Raw genomic sequence first — 17,773 nt, forward strand, 5'->3', positions numbered from 1 at the left:
AGAAACTAAAAATAAATACTGCTCCTTGCAGAATCAAGCTCGCAATGTGGGCATTGTGGCGTCCCAGTAGTGATGGTGTTTTTGCAAATTGAGCTCTTATAAGTTAGTAATAGTTTTCTATGAGAGCTGGTTATATGCGCTCATTGTAAATCTATATAATTAACCTTCTGGTTGACTTAAAAAAAACGTTCTCATTGATGTTAATATTTTCAAATAAAATGTCACAAGAGCTTGATTTTTTTCTCTTCAAGTTTTGACATTAAAACCTAAACGCAACAATGTAAGACCAATCTGGCTAACCACAAAACATTTGTAATTTTTTCCTACAGTTTTAACAGAAAGTCAATATATACCTCAAAAAAATTTAAAATTACTTCCAATCAATTTTAAATCAAATCTATGACAAAATGTGAAAAAAATCAACTGTTCCGATTCGCTCTACTGTCCTTATAACCAAATTGACTGTCATTTTGGAAGCGCGAGACTCAGTGTGTGCAGCTAAGTTGTTAATATCGGCAAACAAATTATTCAATTGTCAAAAAAACATACAAATCAACAAATAAAAAAAGCGAAACAGGAACAATTATTGGCCTTGTGGAAGCAAATTTTTTAGTCAAACCCTTTTAAGCGTTGACGCATTTCACCCAATAGAAATCCTCCATAGCTGGCAATACTTTTACCTTAATGCTGATGCAAGTTTAAAGCGCTATAAATATATCAGATGAATCTTATAGGAAGGCTGCTCGTCTCGGGGCAAAGCCCAGAATGTTTCAGTTGCCCCTTAAAGTTCAAGGAATAAGTCTATTTAAAAAAATCAAAAGTTAACCAAAAACTTGATTTTTTTCTATTTTTTTTTCGAAAATGTCGCCATTTTCGAAAAATTTTATGATATAAGTGAGACACTGTTACTAGGAACGCACGATGTAATTATACTGCTGGTAAAAACGAAGCATTCTTAATTAACTGAGCCTCAAACTGGTTTTTGTTCTCCTTCTCAAGCTTTTGAGAATTTTCAGCACAGGAATTTCAATACAAGGATTCTAAATGCGTTTTTAACTGACCATAAGTTAGCTTTTTTTGCCATTTTCCATCTTGACTTAACGCTCAGGATAGCATTTTGAAATAATATCAGTCCAATTTTGCAAGAAAATTCATCATTTTCATTTTTATCATTTAAGGGCTGAAAAAACCCGTGTGCCTGAAATCAGATTTGAAATGAATTAAAAGATTAGTGTTGTTTCTATTTTGATTTCTAGATCTCGATAATTATCTTAAATGTAGAAAAAATAGAGAATATTTAAGTTCAAAACAGCTTATTTTTTCTTTGAGTTTCATGTCCTCTAAAACAGGAAAACAACCTATTTTTTCTGTCCTCTAAAACAGGCTATTACGGCCTAATGGCATCCTCCCAGTCTATGTGTGAAAAAAATAAAGAATCACTGAAATAATTTTGGTAATGCAAAAAAACCTGATTACAGAAAAAACATCGGAATAAAAAACACACCATTATTCCATTCACAAATACTCCAACCTTTCTTCTAAACTCGGAAGATAGAGGATATTTTGTAATGGCGTGAAACCAACGTGAAATTTACCAAATAGATAAAATGATAAAGTTTACACAACATAGCGTAATTGTTAAGCTCTGAAACTTTTTTCAATTGAAGCAACCTTTTTTTCAATTAAAATATAGAGGAAGTATGAGCAACGTATTTCTGAGTTTAAACATTTTATTTTTAAATATCAAAAAAGAAAAGGATTGCATATTGTTCTAGACAAGTTTTGACTTTCTAGCTCTATTTGCCGACTGATTGCAGATTGCCTCTGAGTTCTTTTTATCTGCGGTATGTATTTTTGTTCCGACCACCCTCTAAGAAGTGGGGTGGAGCTATGACATAGAATATGCGTAGCTTAGTCCTAAAAAAATTTCGTCGTGCTCAAAAAATTTTGTTTGGATCAAAAACGTTTTGGATCAAGTTTGGAATTGTTTTAAGGCTATTTCAGTCTTGATTCGCCTTGTAGAAAAGTTTTAATAGTTGTTTCAGCGTCGGGGAAAATGAGTCAAACATTATTACTAATAAATTTTTACATTTTTTAATTAGATCATTTTTTATACTGCAGTTTTTTACCAAATTCATTTGCATTTGAAAAGGAAAATTTTTTTCTTTATTGAAAAAATGCCAACTGTTGCCGAAGCAACTACATTTTCCCAATCTTTGTAAATCAAAAGTCACTGTGATCAAACATTTGTAATCTCTCTGATATAAACACTCTCGAAACAAACCAGAACTAAGAAAATTGACTCTTGGAGCCATGTTTTGACCTAAAGTGAAAAATCAACTACATGTTTTGGCGCTCCTGGGTGGGCATTGACAACGGAAGTTGATTTTTTAAAGTTGTTTGGTTCGTGAAGGCTTGTGTGATGAAAACCGTTGCACTCTTGACAACGGTTGTTTGAGACACAAGTAGTTTGGAGGTGATGAGGGCTTAAGCAGTTGACACATAGTTCAAGTTGTTTTACGATGTTGTAGCGTTGAGGTGGCGTAGAAGAACTGTACTGTGGGCATTGCTTGCGCTTTGTTCTGTATTGGTTGAAATTCTCAGGTCCATTTGTTTTGGAAGCCTGTGGATTGCTTGATATAACGTTTGACGAACGGGGCGCTAGGGCATTGCTGCTAAATGTTGAAGGTTCTGCATTGGTGAAGGATGGAAATTGATTGCATGAGTAGCCTTTGATTAACTCTTTCGCCTTACCAGTCACGGCGTTTTGTAGGTAGGTAATTCTGTGTGTATCACTGATGGTTGTATTGCTATCAACAGTGGCATTGAACATGTTCAACTAGTCATGAAAAGCCAGAGGATTACCATCAAATGATGAAATTTGAATTGGTGGTAACGTGACTGTGGTTGTGAAGTCAGTTTTGTCTCTGTTATCTCGATTTATGTCAAAAAAGGTGGTAGGTTGAGGAAAATTGCTGACTTGCCCTATAAATTCTGGTAATGATGTTTGTGGCTAAATTGTTCGAATCAAAGATGGCTGGAGAAAATTGTTTGCAGATTGGTGAGGGTTGCTCCTTTGCTCTCTTTTATCTGGTAGAAAAGCGTTATTACAACTTTGTCCAGAAGCTATCGACGCGGCATTGATCCTTGTCTGTTGATGCATGCTGAATGTTGGTTGCATATAAGGATGAAGTTTGGGTTGTGAGAAAGTTGATGCCTCTGGTACTAAAGAAACCGGATTCATATGAACCATCGGTTGCCATGAAGGTTGCGTCGATATGACTGAGTTAATTTGTGAGGTAATTTGATACGGAAATGTAGAGGTTGTTTGCGTCAAGGGATATCTGAATGTTAAATCCGAGGTTCTGGTTGTCTTTTTAGTAATGAGGCGTAGATCGATATCTTTCGAGATCTGATGAGAATATCCGCTACCGTTGAAATTGTTTGGAAAAACATCAAAGTTTAATGCATTTAATGCAAAGTTTTCTATTGTAACTTGGTCAAAATGCTTCAGTTGATACTGCCGGATGTCCTTTAGTTCGCATTATAGGAGTTTGAACTATACAAGAGGATGCCGCTATATGTTTTTCTGATTGAAAATCATTTATAGTTTGTTTGTTGGGGTTGTGAGGCCTGTAGAAACCTTGATCTGTGTCAGAGTTTGTTTGTTCTCTAGTTTGCTGTTTCTGGCTTGGTAACTTATAGTGTGAACATTGTTCAGTTGAACGTATCTGCTGATGAGAGTGGAAAAGTGTAGGTGCTTGTTGTGAGATGGGTTCTGAGATCGATATTGTCGCTAGGCTGCTCGTGTAGTTCCCGCTTGCATTAGGTGATGAGGTTGCGGAATAGTAAATGCAAACGATGGGCTTTGCAACCCTGCTGTTTGGACTATGCTGTTTGCTGTATTGGGCTGCTGTTGGTTGTAGACTACAGTTTCCGAACTTAAATCTTCGTCGATCTCGGTTGTTGTATCCGTACTCAGCTGAGCACCTGCATCTCCGAAGTTATTGACAATCATTGGTTTGTTTTGCTGGCAATGAGAAAAAGCGTTGTTGTTTGCAAACGACGGGGGATGGGGGCTGCTGTCAAAATTCTTGTCTATGTGACAACATCTTGTCTGTTTGTTGGATGTTCGTTGCTTTCGGAATAGTTGTGGGTTACTGTACTGCCGAGCTCCTATGAAAAAAAAACAATCTTCAAAGAGTTCTTCTATGAACTGTCAAACAGATTTTTTGTTATGCTTCGAAGAATTCCAACAGAATGAACTATCTATAGTTCAAGTCTAATTTCAAGATTTGAGAAGTTAACTATTATTTATTTATTTATTTTTTAATCCAATCAAATGACAACACAAAATTGTTATTAATTGCAATACTCAAATGCAATTCTAGCCAAATTTTTTAAGTAGACATAGTCTTCAAACCTGCAGCATCTAGTGCCGGTATATTTGTTACTTTTTGATATGTCAAATTACACTTAAACAAGAAGCGTTATTGTTTAAAAAATGCAAGGAAGTGTTATTTGTTTTGTTTTCTCTTCAAATTCGAATTCAACTTTTGCTTTCACGTACAAATATTTCAAATCAAGAGAATTGTTATATTTTGCGAAGGAAAACTACAAAAGGTTGTTTGTTCCCAGTGTGTTCAGATTTTGGTTGTCTCTATCACAGTCTAATAAGACAGTTTTTTTTGGGAAGAGATTGAAATAAATTGTCAAAATATTTAAGGCAGCGACCAACGAAAACTACTACAAAAAACAAAAAGCTCGAATATGTTTTTTTTTTATTCTGAATTTTTTGAACGTGTGTGAGAAAAAAAAACGACGACAATTCGGGGTTAAACTTTAAAAAATGTATTTGCCCACATCTAATCTTGATTTTCTTTAGCTTGTATTTTGTTCAACTATTCCTCTTCTTTTTGCTTTCAATTCTTCTTTTTTATTATAGTTTTTATGAAGGAGAAGCCAAAATTCCAGCTGAATAGAGAAGTAGTTCAAAAAAGGAAAGCATCCAATTATTGAATAAATATTCACAACATTATCAGTGTATATTAATTGTCAGTAGCATAAATTTGCGAGATGAGAATCCAATCTTTCGAAAGAGTATTCAAAACATATCCAAAATATACATTTGTACCGCTGTATTGTATCGTTGGATTGATTGTATTATATCGCTGTAATGTGTCGCTGTGTTGTATCGCTGTTTTGTAGAAATTAACCAAATTACCAAACCAAAAATTTTGCAGAAATTTTCCCTAAAATACCAAAAAAGGGGGATTGTATTCTTTTGCTACAATTTAGCTTACGGCTGTTTATAGATTGAAATAATGCCAACCTACAATTTGAATTACAGCTGTTTATAGATTGAAAAGATGGTACTTTGCTCTTGGCATTAGTTGTGAGAGGTTTTCAGGAAAAAAAACGATTTCAGGAAATTTTTTTATCTTTATTTGCAAGTTTTTTCATATTAAACATAGTCAAACACATTTAAGGCTAATCGTAATAAACAGAACAATTTTTTGGTTTTTTAGTGCTTAAAGAGGGATCAAAAATTTTTTGGGTGAAGATAATCAAAAAAGGAACAGGTAATTCAATTTTTGAAAACCATGATTTAATTCAGTTTTTCTGAGTTTTGTGTTTTTTGTTCACTTTTTCAGGCCAACCCTAAAGATACTCTGAACTAAGGCGATCAAAAAAACGCCACTTTAATGTTGAACTTGTGGCAGTGGTTTTTATTGTTACATGCAAACCTGCTCGCAGAGGTTCAAGAAAATACGAAAGAAGGTTGAAAAAACTCAAAAAGTCATAATTGTACGAGTTTGCGGGAAAAAAAGTTTTTTTTTTTCGATTTATTCTTCGACCTGATTTAATGATTCTTCTGTATTAATCAATTTTTTGCTCGTCTATTTATCTTCAGTATGTAAAGATACTGAAAAAGTACATATAGGTATTATTAGGAGGGGGTAACAGCGACCTGCTGTAAAGAGCTGAACTCATATACAACAGCAGTTCATATGTTGGCACTTTTTCTAGTGGATAAACGGTTTCAATTTAATCTATAACATTAGTTTTAACCTCTTAACGCGGTCATTTTTGGTTTGAAAAGGAGGTATGTAAGAAAGGTCAGCAATCTGATGTCAGATTTTTCTCGCCAACATAAAAGAAATGAGCCGATCAAAAGAAATCTTTTGATCGTATAGATAGAAGAGAGGGTGTTTCTGACATCTTCAAAGAATCAAAATTATACTTCTGGTTTATCTTCAATCGTCTATGAGTTCTTCGTCAATTTGACCTTCAACCGGATAAAGTTAGCTCGAGTTTAGAATTTTTTATCAATTATCATGTCAAAATTACGCCCTAATATCAATCAGAAGGCTATAACTGACTTTTTCGTCCCGAGTTGCTATCGAAAATTTCCGCTACTGGAACACCAGGTAATTTCTAGAGTTACCTGATGAATGGTATCATATTAGAAATCTATTTGGATTGACCAGATGATGTTTGATGACGTGATAAAAGAAATCGAACACACCAGCTGGCTAGCTCATTCAAATTTAAGCTCAAATTTAGAAAGTAATATCATTCGGGCATAAACTCATTAGTTTTGAAGTACTCCTTTGTTCATCTCATTCAATGTTCAAAATTTGAAAATTATATCTTGAATTAAAATTTCATAAAATTAAAGTTTCAAAGTCAAAACATTTCTAGAAAACTGAAATTATTGTAAGATCGGAAATCTTAACGACTTGAGCATGGCTCCCATAAATGAGCAACTGATCTACAAACTTCTGGCAAGGTAAGCCATTTCATTCACGCTGCCGTCTAAAAGATGAACACTTTTTGAAACATTGCCCAGAACCCCTAAACCCAGCTGCAATTAAACGACGCAAATAAAGATACTTTGCTACTCAAGGATCGAATCGCAAAAATGGATAAAAAAGAAAGAACATCAGTGATAGTTTTTGAAGCTTCCGCCGAAACGACAGTAAAAAGTTTCAACGACTACAGCAGGTTCTCCAAATGAACAAGAGTTCTCCGAACAACCGCATACGTTATGCGTGCCGTCAGGATTTTAAAAAAATAAAAAGAACTACAGTCCCGCAACGAAAACCCGACCACCGAAAGGACAAGCTACAACATAATTGTCGCAAAAAATTTTATCCTGAAACAGACACAAAGAGACAGCTTCAACCAAGGTCTCTAAAACGAATATTGGATTCTCTGTGTTCGCGCACAGATTGACAAGATCATAAAAAACTGTTACGACAGCCGACGACAACAATCAACTGGACTACAGCAGGAACTTGCGACCCTACTCGCCTTCAGATTTCCGGAAGATAAACGCTCCCCAGTTCAACAAACAGGGTCAGATCTCTTTCGACCGTTCGATTCGAAAACAGCAGGAACCTACAACAAACACTACGGCGTTCTAATGACTTGCCTAACAGCGAGCCGTACATCTTGAGATGTGCCAGGACCATTCAACCGACGCCTTCATCAATAAATTAAGACAATTTTTCGCACGCTGAAGAAAACTAACCAAAAATGTTTCTGATAACGGTAAAAATTTCAGCGCAGCTGAAAAAGAACTCAACAGACACTTCGACGCCGATCGTAGACGACAATTCTACGCCAACCATCAGATTGAATGAACCTTCAACCCTGCCTATGCTCCTCATTTCGGAGGTGTATGGGAACGACTCATAAGACCAGTAAAAGACTCGTTCTATGCTATCATAGGAAGCCAGATTCTAACAGACGACATCTTCAATACCGTTCTTTGCGAAGTTGAACACTTCGTGAAAGCAAGACCCATCACTACAGTTTCATCATCGCCCGATGATGTTGAAGCCCTCATCCCAGTTCATTTTCTTCTCGGGAGAGCGCATGCCAGCATGCCAGCATGCCACCTCTACAAACCCCACAGCCCTCAACACTCTTTCGACAATTGAAATTTGCCCAACAAATCGTAACCCATCTTTGGAAACGCTTGATCAAGGAATTTATCCCAACATTACTGCCACGACATTGATGGACAAAGAAGACGCCGCCTATAAAAATAGGAGAAATTGTTTGGATTTTTCAGGATATGACGCCACGAGGACTCGGGCCAATTGAACGGAACACAGGAAACAAATCAACCGATGATGACCAGACCCGCGTTAACCCTGTCAAAACGAGAGCTAAATTTCTGTCACTGCCAGCCATTAGACTAGCACCTGTTAGTCCGGACTATTGCAAGCAACCAGCAAACGAAGATTCACGACAATGAGAGCCTCAACCTAAACCACCCTTGTCGCCGACAGCCATAGCCGATAACTTCAACCGACACTTACAAGACCGTTAAGCCAGCGTTTTAAGTTTTATAAATAGGAACCACCCCACCTTTTTTTTAAATTTTATTTTGTAACTGCAAATTGAGGCCGAGTCTTAGATGCCAATTTGACAATTGACAACCCTCTTAGATGACTTTGATTTTTCACATGCAATCAGGAAAACTCCGGGAAAGAAATTGAAAACCAGAACTCAGCAAATACAAAATTGGGAAAATGCAAAACTGAATTACCAAACACGTGCAACCAACTAATTTGTAATCAAATCAACGTTTAAAGCAAGAAGAAGCTCAAATACACCGTGTAAACTAGAAACAATTACAAGTTCGTTTTCTATACCTTGGATTTCATCAAGAAAACTTCTAGCTGTTTGTTTCTTCAAAAAAATGTCAAACACTGTGTCAAAGGTTTTGATCGCGTTGTTTCCGACATCTTTCAAACACTACTCCGAAAAATATGCACCTGATAAGAGACATGTTTGCTTACTTCTGCGGATTTTGGGACCGGATAAAAAGAACAGTGCTGGGCAGGGGCGGATCTAGAATTTTACTGAGGGAGGGCGGCGGATTTTCAGAAAAATTAGTTTAAATTACTCCCCCTCAAAATTAGTGTAATTGGCGCCGAAGGCGAATTTAGAAAAATTTTAGGGTCCGCCACCAAAAACGGATGTCTCAAAATAGTACAAAGGGGGGACCCTTTGGGTCGGCAGGGGTCGAATCTCTGAAAAAGGGCGTCCGCCACCTCCCCCCCCCCCTAAATCAACCTCTGGTACCAAAACTAGTTTTAATTTACGTGCATGAGCAAATTCAGCAATTAACCAGGGCCGAGCTAGAGTTTTTCTGAATGTTGTCAAATTTGGTCAATAAATGAAAAGAAATTAATAATGTGAGTGAGCTGGCGACATGCTATTGGTTCCAAATATATGATTTCTTTGGTTTGGCAGATATTTCATATTTAATTTAAAAATAATTCCTGAGATATTAGCTTCTTATCAGCAACTGTTTTCAGCTTCAATAAGCCTCCCATTTTCGATAAAATTTAGTTCTAAATCGTTTTGTAAAGCCAAAAAACTTTACAATAATGTTTGATTACAAGCGTAATCCCAATCAAAGGAAATAAATTCAGCGACAGTTTTTTATCAGTATATTTTATCAGCTGAGATAAAAAACATTTCAAAACATCATGATTTTCTTCAGTTTTTTTAATTATAGAAAATCAAAGCTTCAATCAAAAAAGAGAATTAATAATTAAAAGTTTAACTCTCTGAAAAAGTCTTAGAAATAATCAGCTTATATAGTTAGACAACTGTATGCCTAAGGAAATGCAGAAACTAAAAATAAATACTGCTCCTTGCAGAATCAAGCTCGCAATGTGGGCATTGTGGCGCCCCAGTAGTGATGGTGTTTTTGCAAATTGAGCTCTTATAAGTTAGTAATAGTTTTCTATGAGAGCTGGTTATATGCGCTCATTGTAAATCTATATAATTAACCTTCTGGTTGACTTAAAAAAAACGTTCTCATTGATGTTAATATTTTCAAATAAAATGTCACAAGAGCTTGATTTTTTTCTCTTCAAGTTTTGACATTAAAACCTAAACGCAACAATGTAAGACCAATCTGGCTAACCACAAAACATTTGTAATTTTTTCCTACAGTTTTAACAGAAAGTCAATATATACCTCAAAAAAATTTAAAATTACTTCCAATCAATTTTAAATCAAATCTATGACAAAATGTGAAAAAAATCAACTGTTCCGATTCGCTCTGCTGTCCTTATAACCAAATTGACTGTCATTTTGGAAGCGCGAGACTCAGTGTGTGCAGCTAAGTTGTTAATATCGGCAAACGAATTATTCAATTGTCAAAAAAACATACAAATCAACAAATAAAAAAAGCGAAACAGGAACAATTATTGGCCTTGTGGAAGCAAATTTTTTAGTCAAACCCTTTTAAGCGTTGACGCATTTCACCCAATAGAAATCCTCCATAGCTGGCAATACTTTTACCTTAATGCTGATGCAAGTTTAAAGCGCTATAAATATATCAGATGAATCTTATAGGAAGGCTGCTCTTCTCGGGGCAAAGCCCAGAATGTTTCAGTTGCCCCTTAAAGTTCAAGGAATAAGTCTATTTAAAAAAATCAAAAGTTAACCAAAAACTTGATTTTTTTCTATTTTTTTTTCGAAAATGTCGCCATTTTCGAAAAATTTTATGATATAAGTGAGACACTGTTACTAGGAACGCACGATGTAATTATACTGCTGGTAAAAACGAAGCATTCTTAATTAACTGAGCCTCAAACTGACTTTTTTCTCCTTCTCAAACTTTTGAGAATTTTCAGCACAGGAATTTCAATACAAGGATTCTAAATGCGTTTTTAACTGACCATAAGTTAGCTTTTTTTGCCATTTTCCATCTTGACTTAACGCTCAGGATAGCATTTTGAAATAATATCAGTCCAATTTTGCAAGAAAATTCATCATTTTCATTTTTATCATTTAAGGGCTGAAAAAACCCCTGTGTGCCTGAAATCAGATTTGAAATGAATTAAAAGATTAGTGTTGTTTCTATTTTGATTTCTAGATCTCGATAATTATCTTAAATGTAGAAAACATAGAGAATATTTCAGTGCAAAACAGCTTATCTTTTCATTGTCTTTCATGTCCTCTAAAACAGGCTATTACGGCCGAATGGCATCCTCTAAGTCTATTTGTGAAAAAAATAAAGAATCACTAAAATAATTATGGTAATGTAAAAGAAAACTGATTACAGAAAAAACATCGGAATAAAAAACACACCATTATTCCATTCACAAATACTCCACCCTTTCTTCTAAACTCGGAAGATAGAGGATATTTTGTAATGGCGTGAAACCAACGTGAAACTTACCAAATAGAAAAAATGATAAAGTTTATACAACATAGCGTAATTGTTAAGCTTTGAAACTTTTTTTCAATTGAAGCAACCTTTTTTTTCCAATTAAAATATAGAGGACGTACGAGCAACGTATTTCTGAGTTTAAACATTTTATTTTTAAATATCAAAAAAGAAAAGGATTGCATATTGTTCTAGACAAGTTTTGGCTCTATTTGCCGACTGATTGCAGATTGCCTCTGAGTTCTTTTTATCTGTGGTATGTGTTTTTGTTCCGACCACCCTCTAAGAAGTGAGGTGGAGCTATGACATAGAATATGCGTAGCTTAGTCCTAAAAAAATTTCGTCGTGCTCAAAAAAGTTTTGTTTGGATCAAAAACGTTCTGGATCAAGTTTGGAATGGTTGTAAGGCTATTTCAGTCTTGATTCGCATTGTAGAAAAGTTTTAATAGTTGTTTCAGCGTCGGGGAAAATGAGTCGAACATTATTTCTAATATACTTTGACATTTTTTAATTAGATCATTTTTTATACTGCAGTTTTTTACCAAATTCATTTGCATTTGAAAAGGAAAATTTTTTTCTTTATTGAAATATTGCCAACTGTTGCCGAAGCAACTACATTTTCCCAATCTTTGTAAACCAAAAGTCACTGTGATCAAACATTTGTAATCTCTTTGATATAAACACTCTCGAAACAAACCAGAACTAATAAAGTTGACTCTTGGAGCCATGTTATGACCTAAAGTGAAAAGCCAATTACATGTTTTGGCGCTCCTGGGTGGGCGTTGAAAACGAAAGTTAATTTTTAAAACTTGTTTGGGTCGTGAAGGCTTGTGTGATGAAATCCGTTGCACTCTTGACAACGGTTGTTTGAGACAGAAGTAGATTGGAGGTGATGAGGGCTTAAGCAGTTGACACATAGTTCAAGTTGTTTTACGATGTTGTAGCGTTTAGGTGGCGTAGAAAAACTGTACTGTGGGCATTGCATGATGTTATGCTCGTTCTCACAAGAAGGGCATTGCTTGCGCTTTGTTCTGTATTGGTTGAAATTCTCAGGTCCATTTGTTTTGGAAGCCTGCATGCTTTTCTAAATTGTAACTTGGCCAAAAGGCTTCAGTTGATACTGACGGATGTCCTTTAGGTCGCATTATAGGAGTTTGAACTATACAAGAGGATGCTGCTATATGTTTTTCTGATTGAAAATCATTTATAGTTTGGTTGTTGGGGTTGTGAGGCCTGTAGAAACCTTGATCTGTGTAAGAGTTTGTTTGTTCTCCAGTTTGCTGTTTCTGGCTCGGTAACTTATAGTGTGAAGATTGTTCAGTTGAACGTATCTGCTGATGAGATTGGAAAATTTGTTCTTGTGGAAAAGTTTAGGTGCTTGTTGTGAGATGGGTTCTGAGATCGATATTGTCGCTAGGCTGCTCGTGTAGTCCCGCTTGCATTAGGTGATGAGGTTGCGGAATAGTAAATGCAAACGATGGGCTTTGCAACCCTGCTGTTTGGACTGTGCTGTTTGCTGTATTGGGCTGCTCTTGGTTGTAGACTACAGTTTCCGAACTTACGTAGTCGTCGATCTCGATTGTTGTATCCGTACTCAGCTGAGCACCTGCATCTCCGAAGTTATTGACAATCATTGTTTTGTTTTGCTGGCATTGAGAAAAAGCGTTGTTGTTTGCAAGAGACGGGGGATGTGTGCTGCTGTCAAAAATTCTTGTCTCTGTGACAACATCTTGTCTGTCTGTCGGATGTTCGTTGCTTTCGGAATATTTGTGGGTTACTGCCGAGCTCATATTAGGTTGAGAATGTTTTGGATGATGATTTAGGTTGTTTTATCCGCAGTTTGGGTCGTAAAGTTGTAACTGTTGGATTGTTTCTGCTCGCCGATCGTCTGGAAGTGAATAGATTGTTTCTGCTCGATGATTGTCTGTAATTGATGATGTGGCCATGTCAGCGTGCGCGTTGTCTGATTTCGTGTTTCTTCTCTCGAAGTCGTGGATAAGCTGCGCGTTGTATTGGGGTAGTGAATCGTTATCGTTGATGTCACTCTGTAGTTGTAAGAGGCGTACTGCGATGTCTGTAGCTGTTGCGGTGACAAACTTATCCGGTGTCCATGATTTCCGCTGACAGTTGATTGAGTTTCTGCTGTCTGGATTCTGCTGCTACCACTAACGAACTCAAAGAACGAGTTGAATTTACTGAGCAGAGTTTTTTCTCCAAGAAGTCGAGAGATCCATTTTTTTTGTTGCTATTGACATTTTTGACATCGTTTTTTTGTTGCTATTGAAGTTAATCGTCGAAGATCTTGTCGTATGTAGATTGTTAGTACGGCTCTAAAAACCGAGGCGATGCGCAAATTAGTTCGAAAAAAGGAAAATTAAACAAAACCAGGAATCGATTATGATTTAGGAAACGTTTTTCTTTCTTTTTTTAAATTGTCTTTCTAAGTTTCTTATATTCTTTTTTTAAAAATGTTTTACAGTTAAAACAGGAACAATTAAAGTCAATCAAAATTTGAAAAACAAACAAACCGTTGTTTCATGAACTGTCAAAAAGACTTTTTTTAATGAATTTTTTTGTTTAGGTCCACCAAAACCTAATTATCTATAGTTTTAGGGTGGTAGTTTTAAAATCAATCAAATGACAATTTTATTTGCAATACTCGTATTAACTTCAAGCCAATGGAATGCGCAATAAATGTGCAATGTCATGTGCAATAAAAACAACAAAAAAACAATCTTTAAAGAGTTCTTTCTTCTATGAACTGTCAAACAGATTTTTTGTTATGCTTCGAAGAATTCCACCAGAATCAACTATTTATAGTTCAAGTCTAACTTCAAGATTTGAGAAGTTAATTATTATTTCATTATTTATTTTTTAATCCAACCAAATGACAACACAAAATTGTTATTCATTGCAATACTCAAATGCAATTCTAGCCAAATTTTTTAAGTAGACATAGTCTTCAAATCTGCAGCATCAAGTGCCGGTATATGTGTTATTTTTTGATATGTCAAATTACACTTTAACAAGAAGCGTTATTGCTTAAAAATGCAAAAAAATATTATTTGTTTTATTTTCTCCTCAAACTTGAATTCAACTTTTGCTTTCACGTACATATATTTCAAACCAAGATAATTGTTATATTTTGCGGAGTAAAATTACAACAAAACAAGATGAATTGACAAGGAAAACTACAAAAAGTTGTTTGTTTTCAGTGTGTTCAGAATTTGGTTATCTCTATCACAGTCTAATAAGACAGTTTTCTTTTTTTTTTGAAGAGAGTGAAATAAATTGTCAAAATATTTAAGGCAGTGACCAACGAAAACTACTACAAAAAACATAACGCTCGAGTATGTTTTTTTTATTCTGAATTTTTTGAACGTGTGTGAGAAACAAAACGACGAAAATTTGGGGTTAAACTTTAAAAAACGTATTTGCCCACATCTAATCTTTTTTTTCTCCACTTGTATTTTGTTCAACTATTCCCGTTCCTTTTGCTTTCAATTCTTCTTTTTTTTCTAGTATTTATGAAGGAGAAGTCCAAATTCCAGCTGAATAGAGAAGTAGTTCAAACCAAGAAAAGCATCCAATTTTTGAAAAAATATTCACAGCATGATCAGTGTATATTAATTGTCAGAAGCATAAATTTGCGAGATGAGAATCCAATCTTTCGAAAGAGTATTCAAAACATATCCAAAATATACATTTGTACCGCTGTAATGTATCGTTGGGTTGATTGTATTATATCGCTGTATTTTGTCGCTGTGTTGTATCGCTGTTTTGTAGAATTTAACCAAATTACCAAACCAAATTATTTGCAGAAATTTTCCCGAAAATTCCAAAAAAGGGGGGATTGTATTCTTTTGCTACAATTTAGCTTACAGCTGCTTATAGATTGAGAAGATGGTACTTTGCTCTTGGCATTAGTTCTGAGAGGTTTTCAGGAAAAAAACGATTTCAGGAAATTTTTTTATCTTTATTTGCATGTTTTTTCAAATTAAACATAGTCAAACACATTTAAGGCTAATCGTAATAAACAGAACAATTTTTTTTGCTTTTTAGTACTTAAAGAGGGATCAAAAATCTTCTGGGTGAAGATAATCAAAAAATGTACAGGTAATTCAATTTTTGAAAACCATGATTTAATTCAATTCTTCTCAGTTTTGTTTTTTTGTTCACTTTTTCAGGCCAACCCTAAAGATACTCTGAACTAGGGCGATCAAAACAACGCCACTTTAATGTTGAACTTGTGGCAATGGATTTTATTGTACTTACAAACCTGCTCGCAGAGGTTCAAGAAAATACGAAAGAAGAATGAAAAAACTCAAAAAGTTATAATTGTACGAGTTTGGGGGAAAAAAAAGTTTTTTTTTCGATTTTTTCTTTGACCTGATTTGTTGATTCCACTGTATTATTCAACTTTTTGCTCGTCTATTTATCTTCAATATGTAAAGATACTGAAAAGTACATATAGGTATTATTAGGAGGGGGTAACAGCGACCTGCTGTAAAGAGCTGAACTCCTATACAACAGCAGTTCATATGTTGGCACTTTTTCTAGTGGATAAACGGTTTCAATTTAATCTATAACATTAGTTTTAACCTCTTTACGCGGTCATTTTTGCTTTGAAAAGGAGGTATGTAAGAAAGGTCAGCAATATGATGTCAGATTTTTCTCGCCAACATAAAAGAAATGAGCCGATCAAATGAATCCTTTTGATGGTATAGATAGAAGAGAGGGTGTTTCTGACATCTTCAAAGAATCAAAAATATACTTCTGCTTTATCTTCAATCGTCTATGAGTTCTTCGTTAATTGACCTTCAACCGGATAAAGTTAACTCGAGTTTAGAACTTTTTATCATTTAGCATGTCAAAATTACGCCCTAATATCAATCAGAAGGCTGTAACTGACTTTTTCGTCCCGATTTGCTATCAAAATTTTCCGCTACTGGAACACCAGGTAATTTCTAGAGTTACCTGATGAATGGTATCGTATTAGAAATCTATTTGGATTGACTAGATATGTTTGATGTCGTGATAAAAGAAATCGAACATACCAGCTGGCTAGCTCATTCAAGTTTAGGCTCAAATTTAGAAAGTAATATCATTCGGGCATAAACTCATAAGTATTGAAGTACTCCTTTGTTCATCTCAAACAATTTTCAAAATTTGAAAATTATATCTTGAATTAAAATTTCATAAAATTAAAATTTCAAAGTCAAAATATTTCTAGAAAACTGAAACTATTGTAAGATCGGAAATCTTAACGGCTTGAGCATGGCTCCCATAAATGAGCAACTGATCTACAAACTCCTGGCAAGGTAAGCCATTTTATTCACGCTGCCGTCCGAAAGATGGACAATTTTTGACATTTTCAGAAAAAGTGCATCCCAAACGACCTTCTACAGGTTTTCAATGAGATAACTATAACTGGTCAAAAAAATAACTCCCTTGTTTTGAATTTGTTTGGTGGTCGCCGATCAAGGATCATAACTTTTTCCCCGCATATTGGTCTTGTATTCGAAACTGAAACGGATGAATAAGCCCATAACTATTACAAGAGACTGCACGGGTCCAGTTTTGTAATTTGTGCTTCGACCGAGGCGGGTTAGCGCAAGTCAGTGCTTAACTGAAAATCGTCGGCCGAGAGGGTCTTTTAGTCTAACTCCGAATGGAGACAGAAAGTCACACACCAAGTCAAAACATACAGTCGAGTCAGTTAAATTTAAAAAAGTCGTACGCGAAAAAAAAACATTGACAAAAATATATTTTTTTTTCGTATTTTCAGCTTCGAAAATGGCGAAACATATGTGAAAAAAAAGTAAGACACTCCAATGTATATGTAATTTAAAACGCAGTTAACTAGAATAGCGTGTATTTTGATCATACACAAGATTGCCACAAGATGGTCTACAAACGATCCCAGCTCAACCATAAGCCACCAAAAAGGGAAGGCTTGGCAAAAGCCAACGCCAAACGAGCGACAGCTGGAACTGAAGTTTAATAGGCTATATATAACCAAGCTCCTGATTGCTTATTGTCGTATTTCGTATTGTTTAGGAAGAAGCAGTTTTACTACCATAAACTATCTGGTGTTTTATGTTTGACACTTAAAAAAAACAAACGGATCATAGTAAGTTTTCGTTTTTTATTCTAAAAAAACGAGGATCGGTTGGGTCCGCGGGCCCCAAAACAAGTTAACCAACTAACTGATTCCATTTAAACTATTTCTTAGTTCTCAAACACGTCTTACTCTAAACATGTTTTAAATAAAAAATACACCTCTCGCAAAAAGTATTATCGCTCAAACAGTAATTTTAAAAATAGTTTTAAGCGGTCAGAAACAGTCCATAGTCAAGCACAATTGAAGAATTGTGCCGAAGTGGCTTTTCCGTCGCAGTGCTGTTTGAGAGCCCTGAACAAGCTGTTTGCTGTGTAACTAGTTTCGGATAGTTTTAGGCAACAATTTTTTAAATAAACTGTTAATGTTGAACGTTGGTTGTTTTTTCCTGTCAACAGAAGCAGCAAATTTTTAGTAAGTCCTAATAATTTGAAAAGTATAAGGAA

The 17,773-nt window shown here is 35.2% G+C and overlaps 1 protein-coding gene across 3 annotated transcripts in view; it reads left to right on the forward strand.

Moving 5' to 3' along the window:
• Window positions 1-6,683: 6,683 nt before the first annotated feature.
• Window positions 6,684-17,773, forward strand: part of LOC134844275 (L-asparaginase-like) — a 35,544-nt gene continuing 24,454 nt past the window's right edge. The window contains exon 1 of one of the 3 annotated variants that reach the window (XM_063860874.1): window positions 6,684-6,793. In XM_063860874.1, the coding sequence (XP_063716944.1) occupies window positions 6,750-6,793 (44 nt within the window). In that variant the 5' untranslated portion in view covers window positions 6,684-6,749. Of the gene's footprint in view, window positions 6,794-16,089; window positions 16,167-16,281; window positions 16,528-17,773 lie in introns of those variants that run through there. The other 2 variants (XM_063860877.1, XM_063860873.1) reach the window with 2 other exon arrangements.

The sequence above is a fragment of the Symsagittifera roscoffensis genome, chromosome 4 (genome assembly GCF_963678635.1).
Source record: "Symsagittifera roscoffensis chromosome 4, txSymRosc1.1, whole genome shotgun sequence".
In the NCBI taxonomy this organism is placed as follows: Eukaryota; Metazoa; Xenacoelomorpha; order Acoela; family Convolutidae; genus Symsagittifera; species Symsagittifera roscoffensis.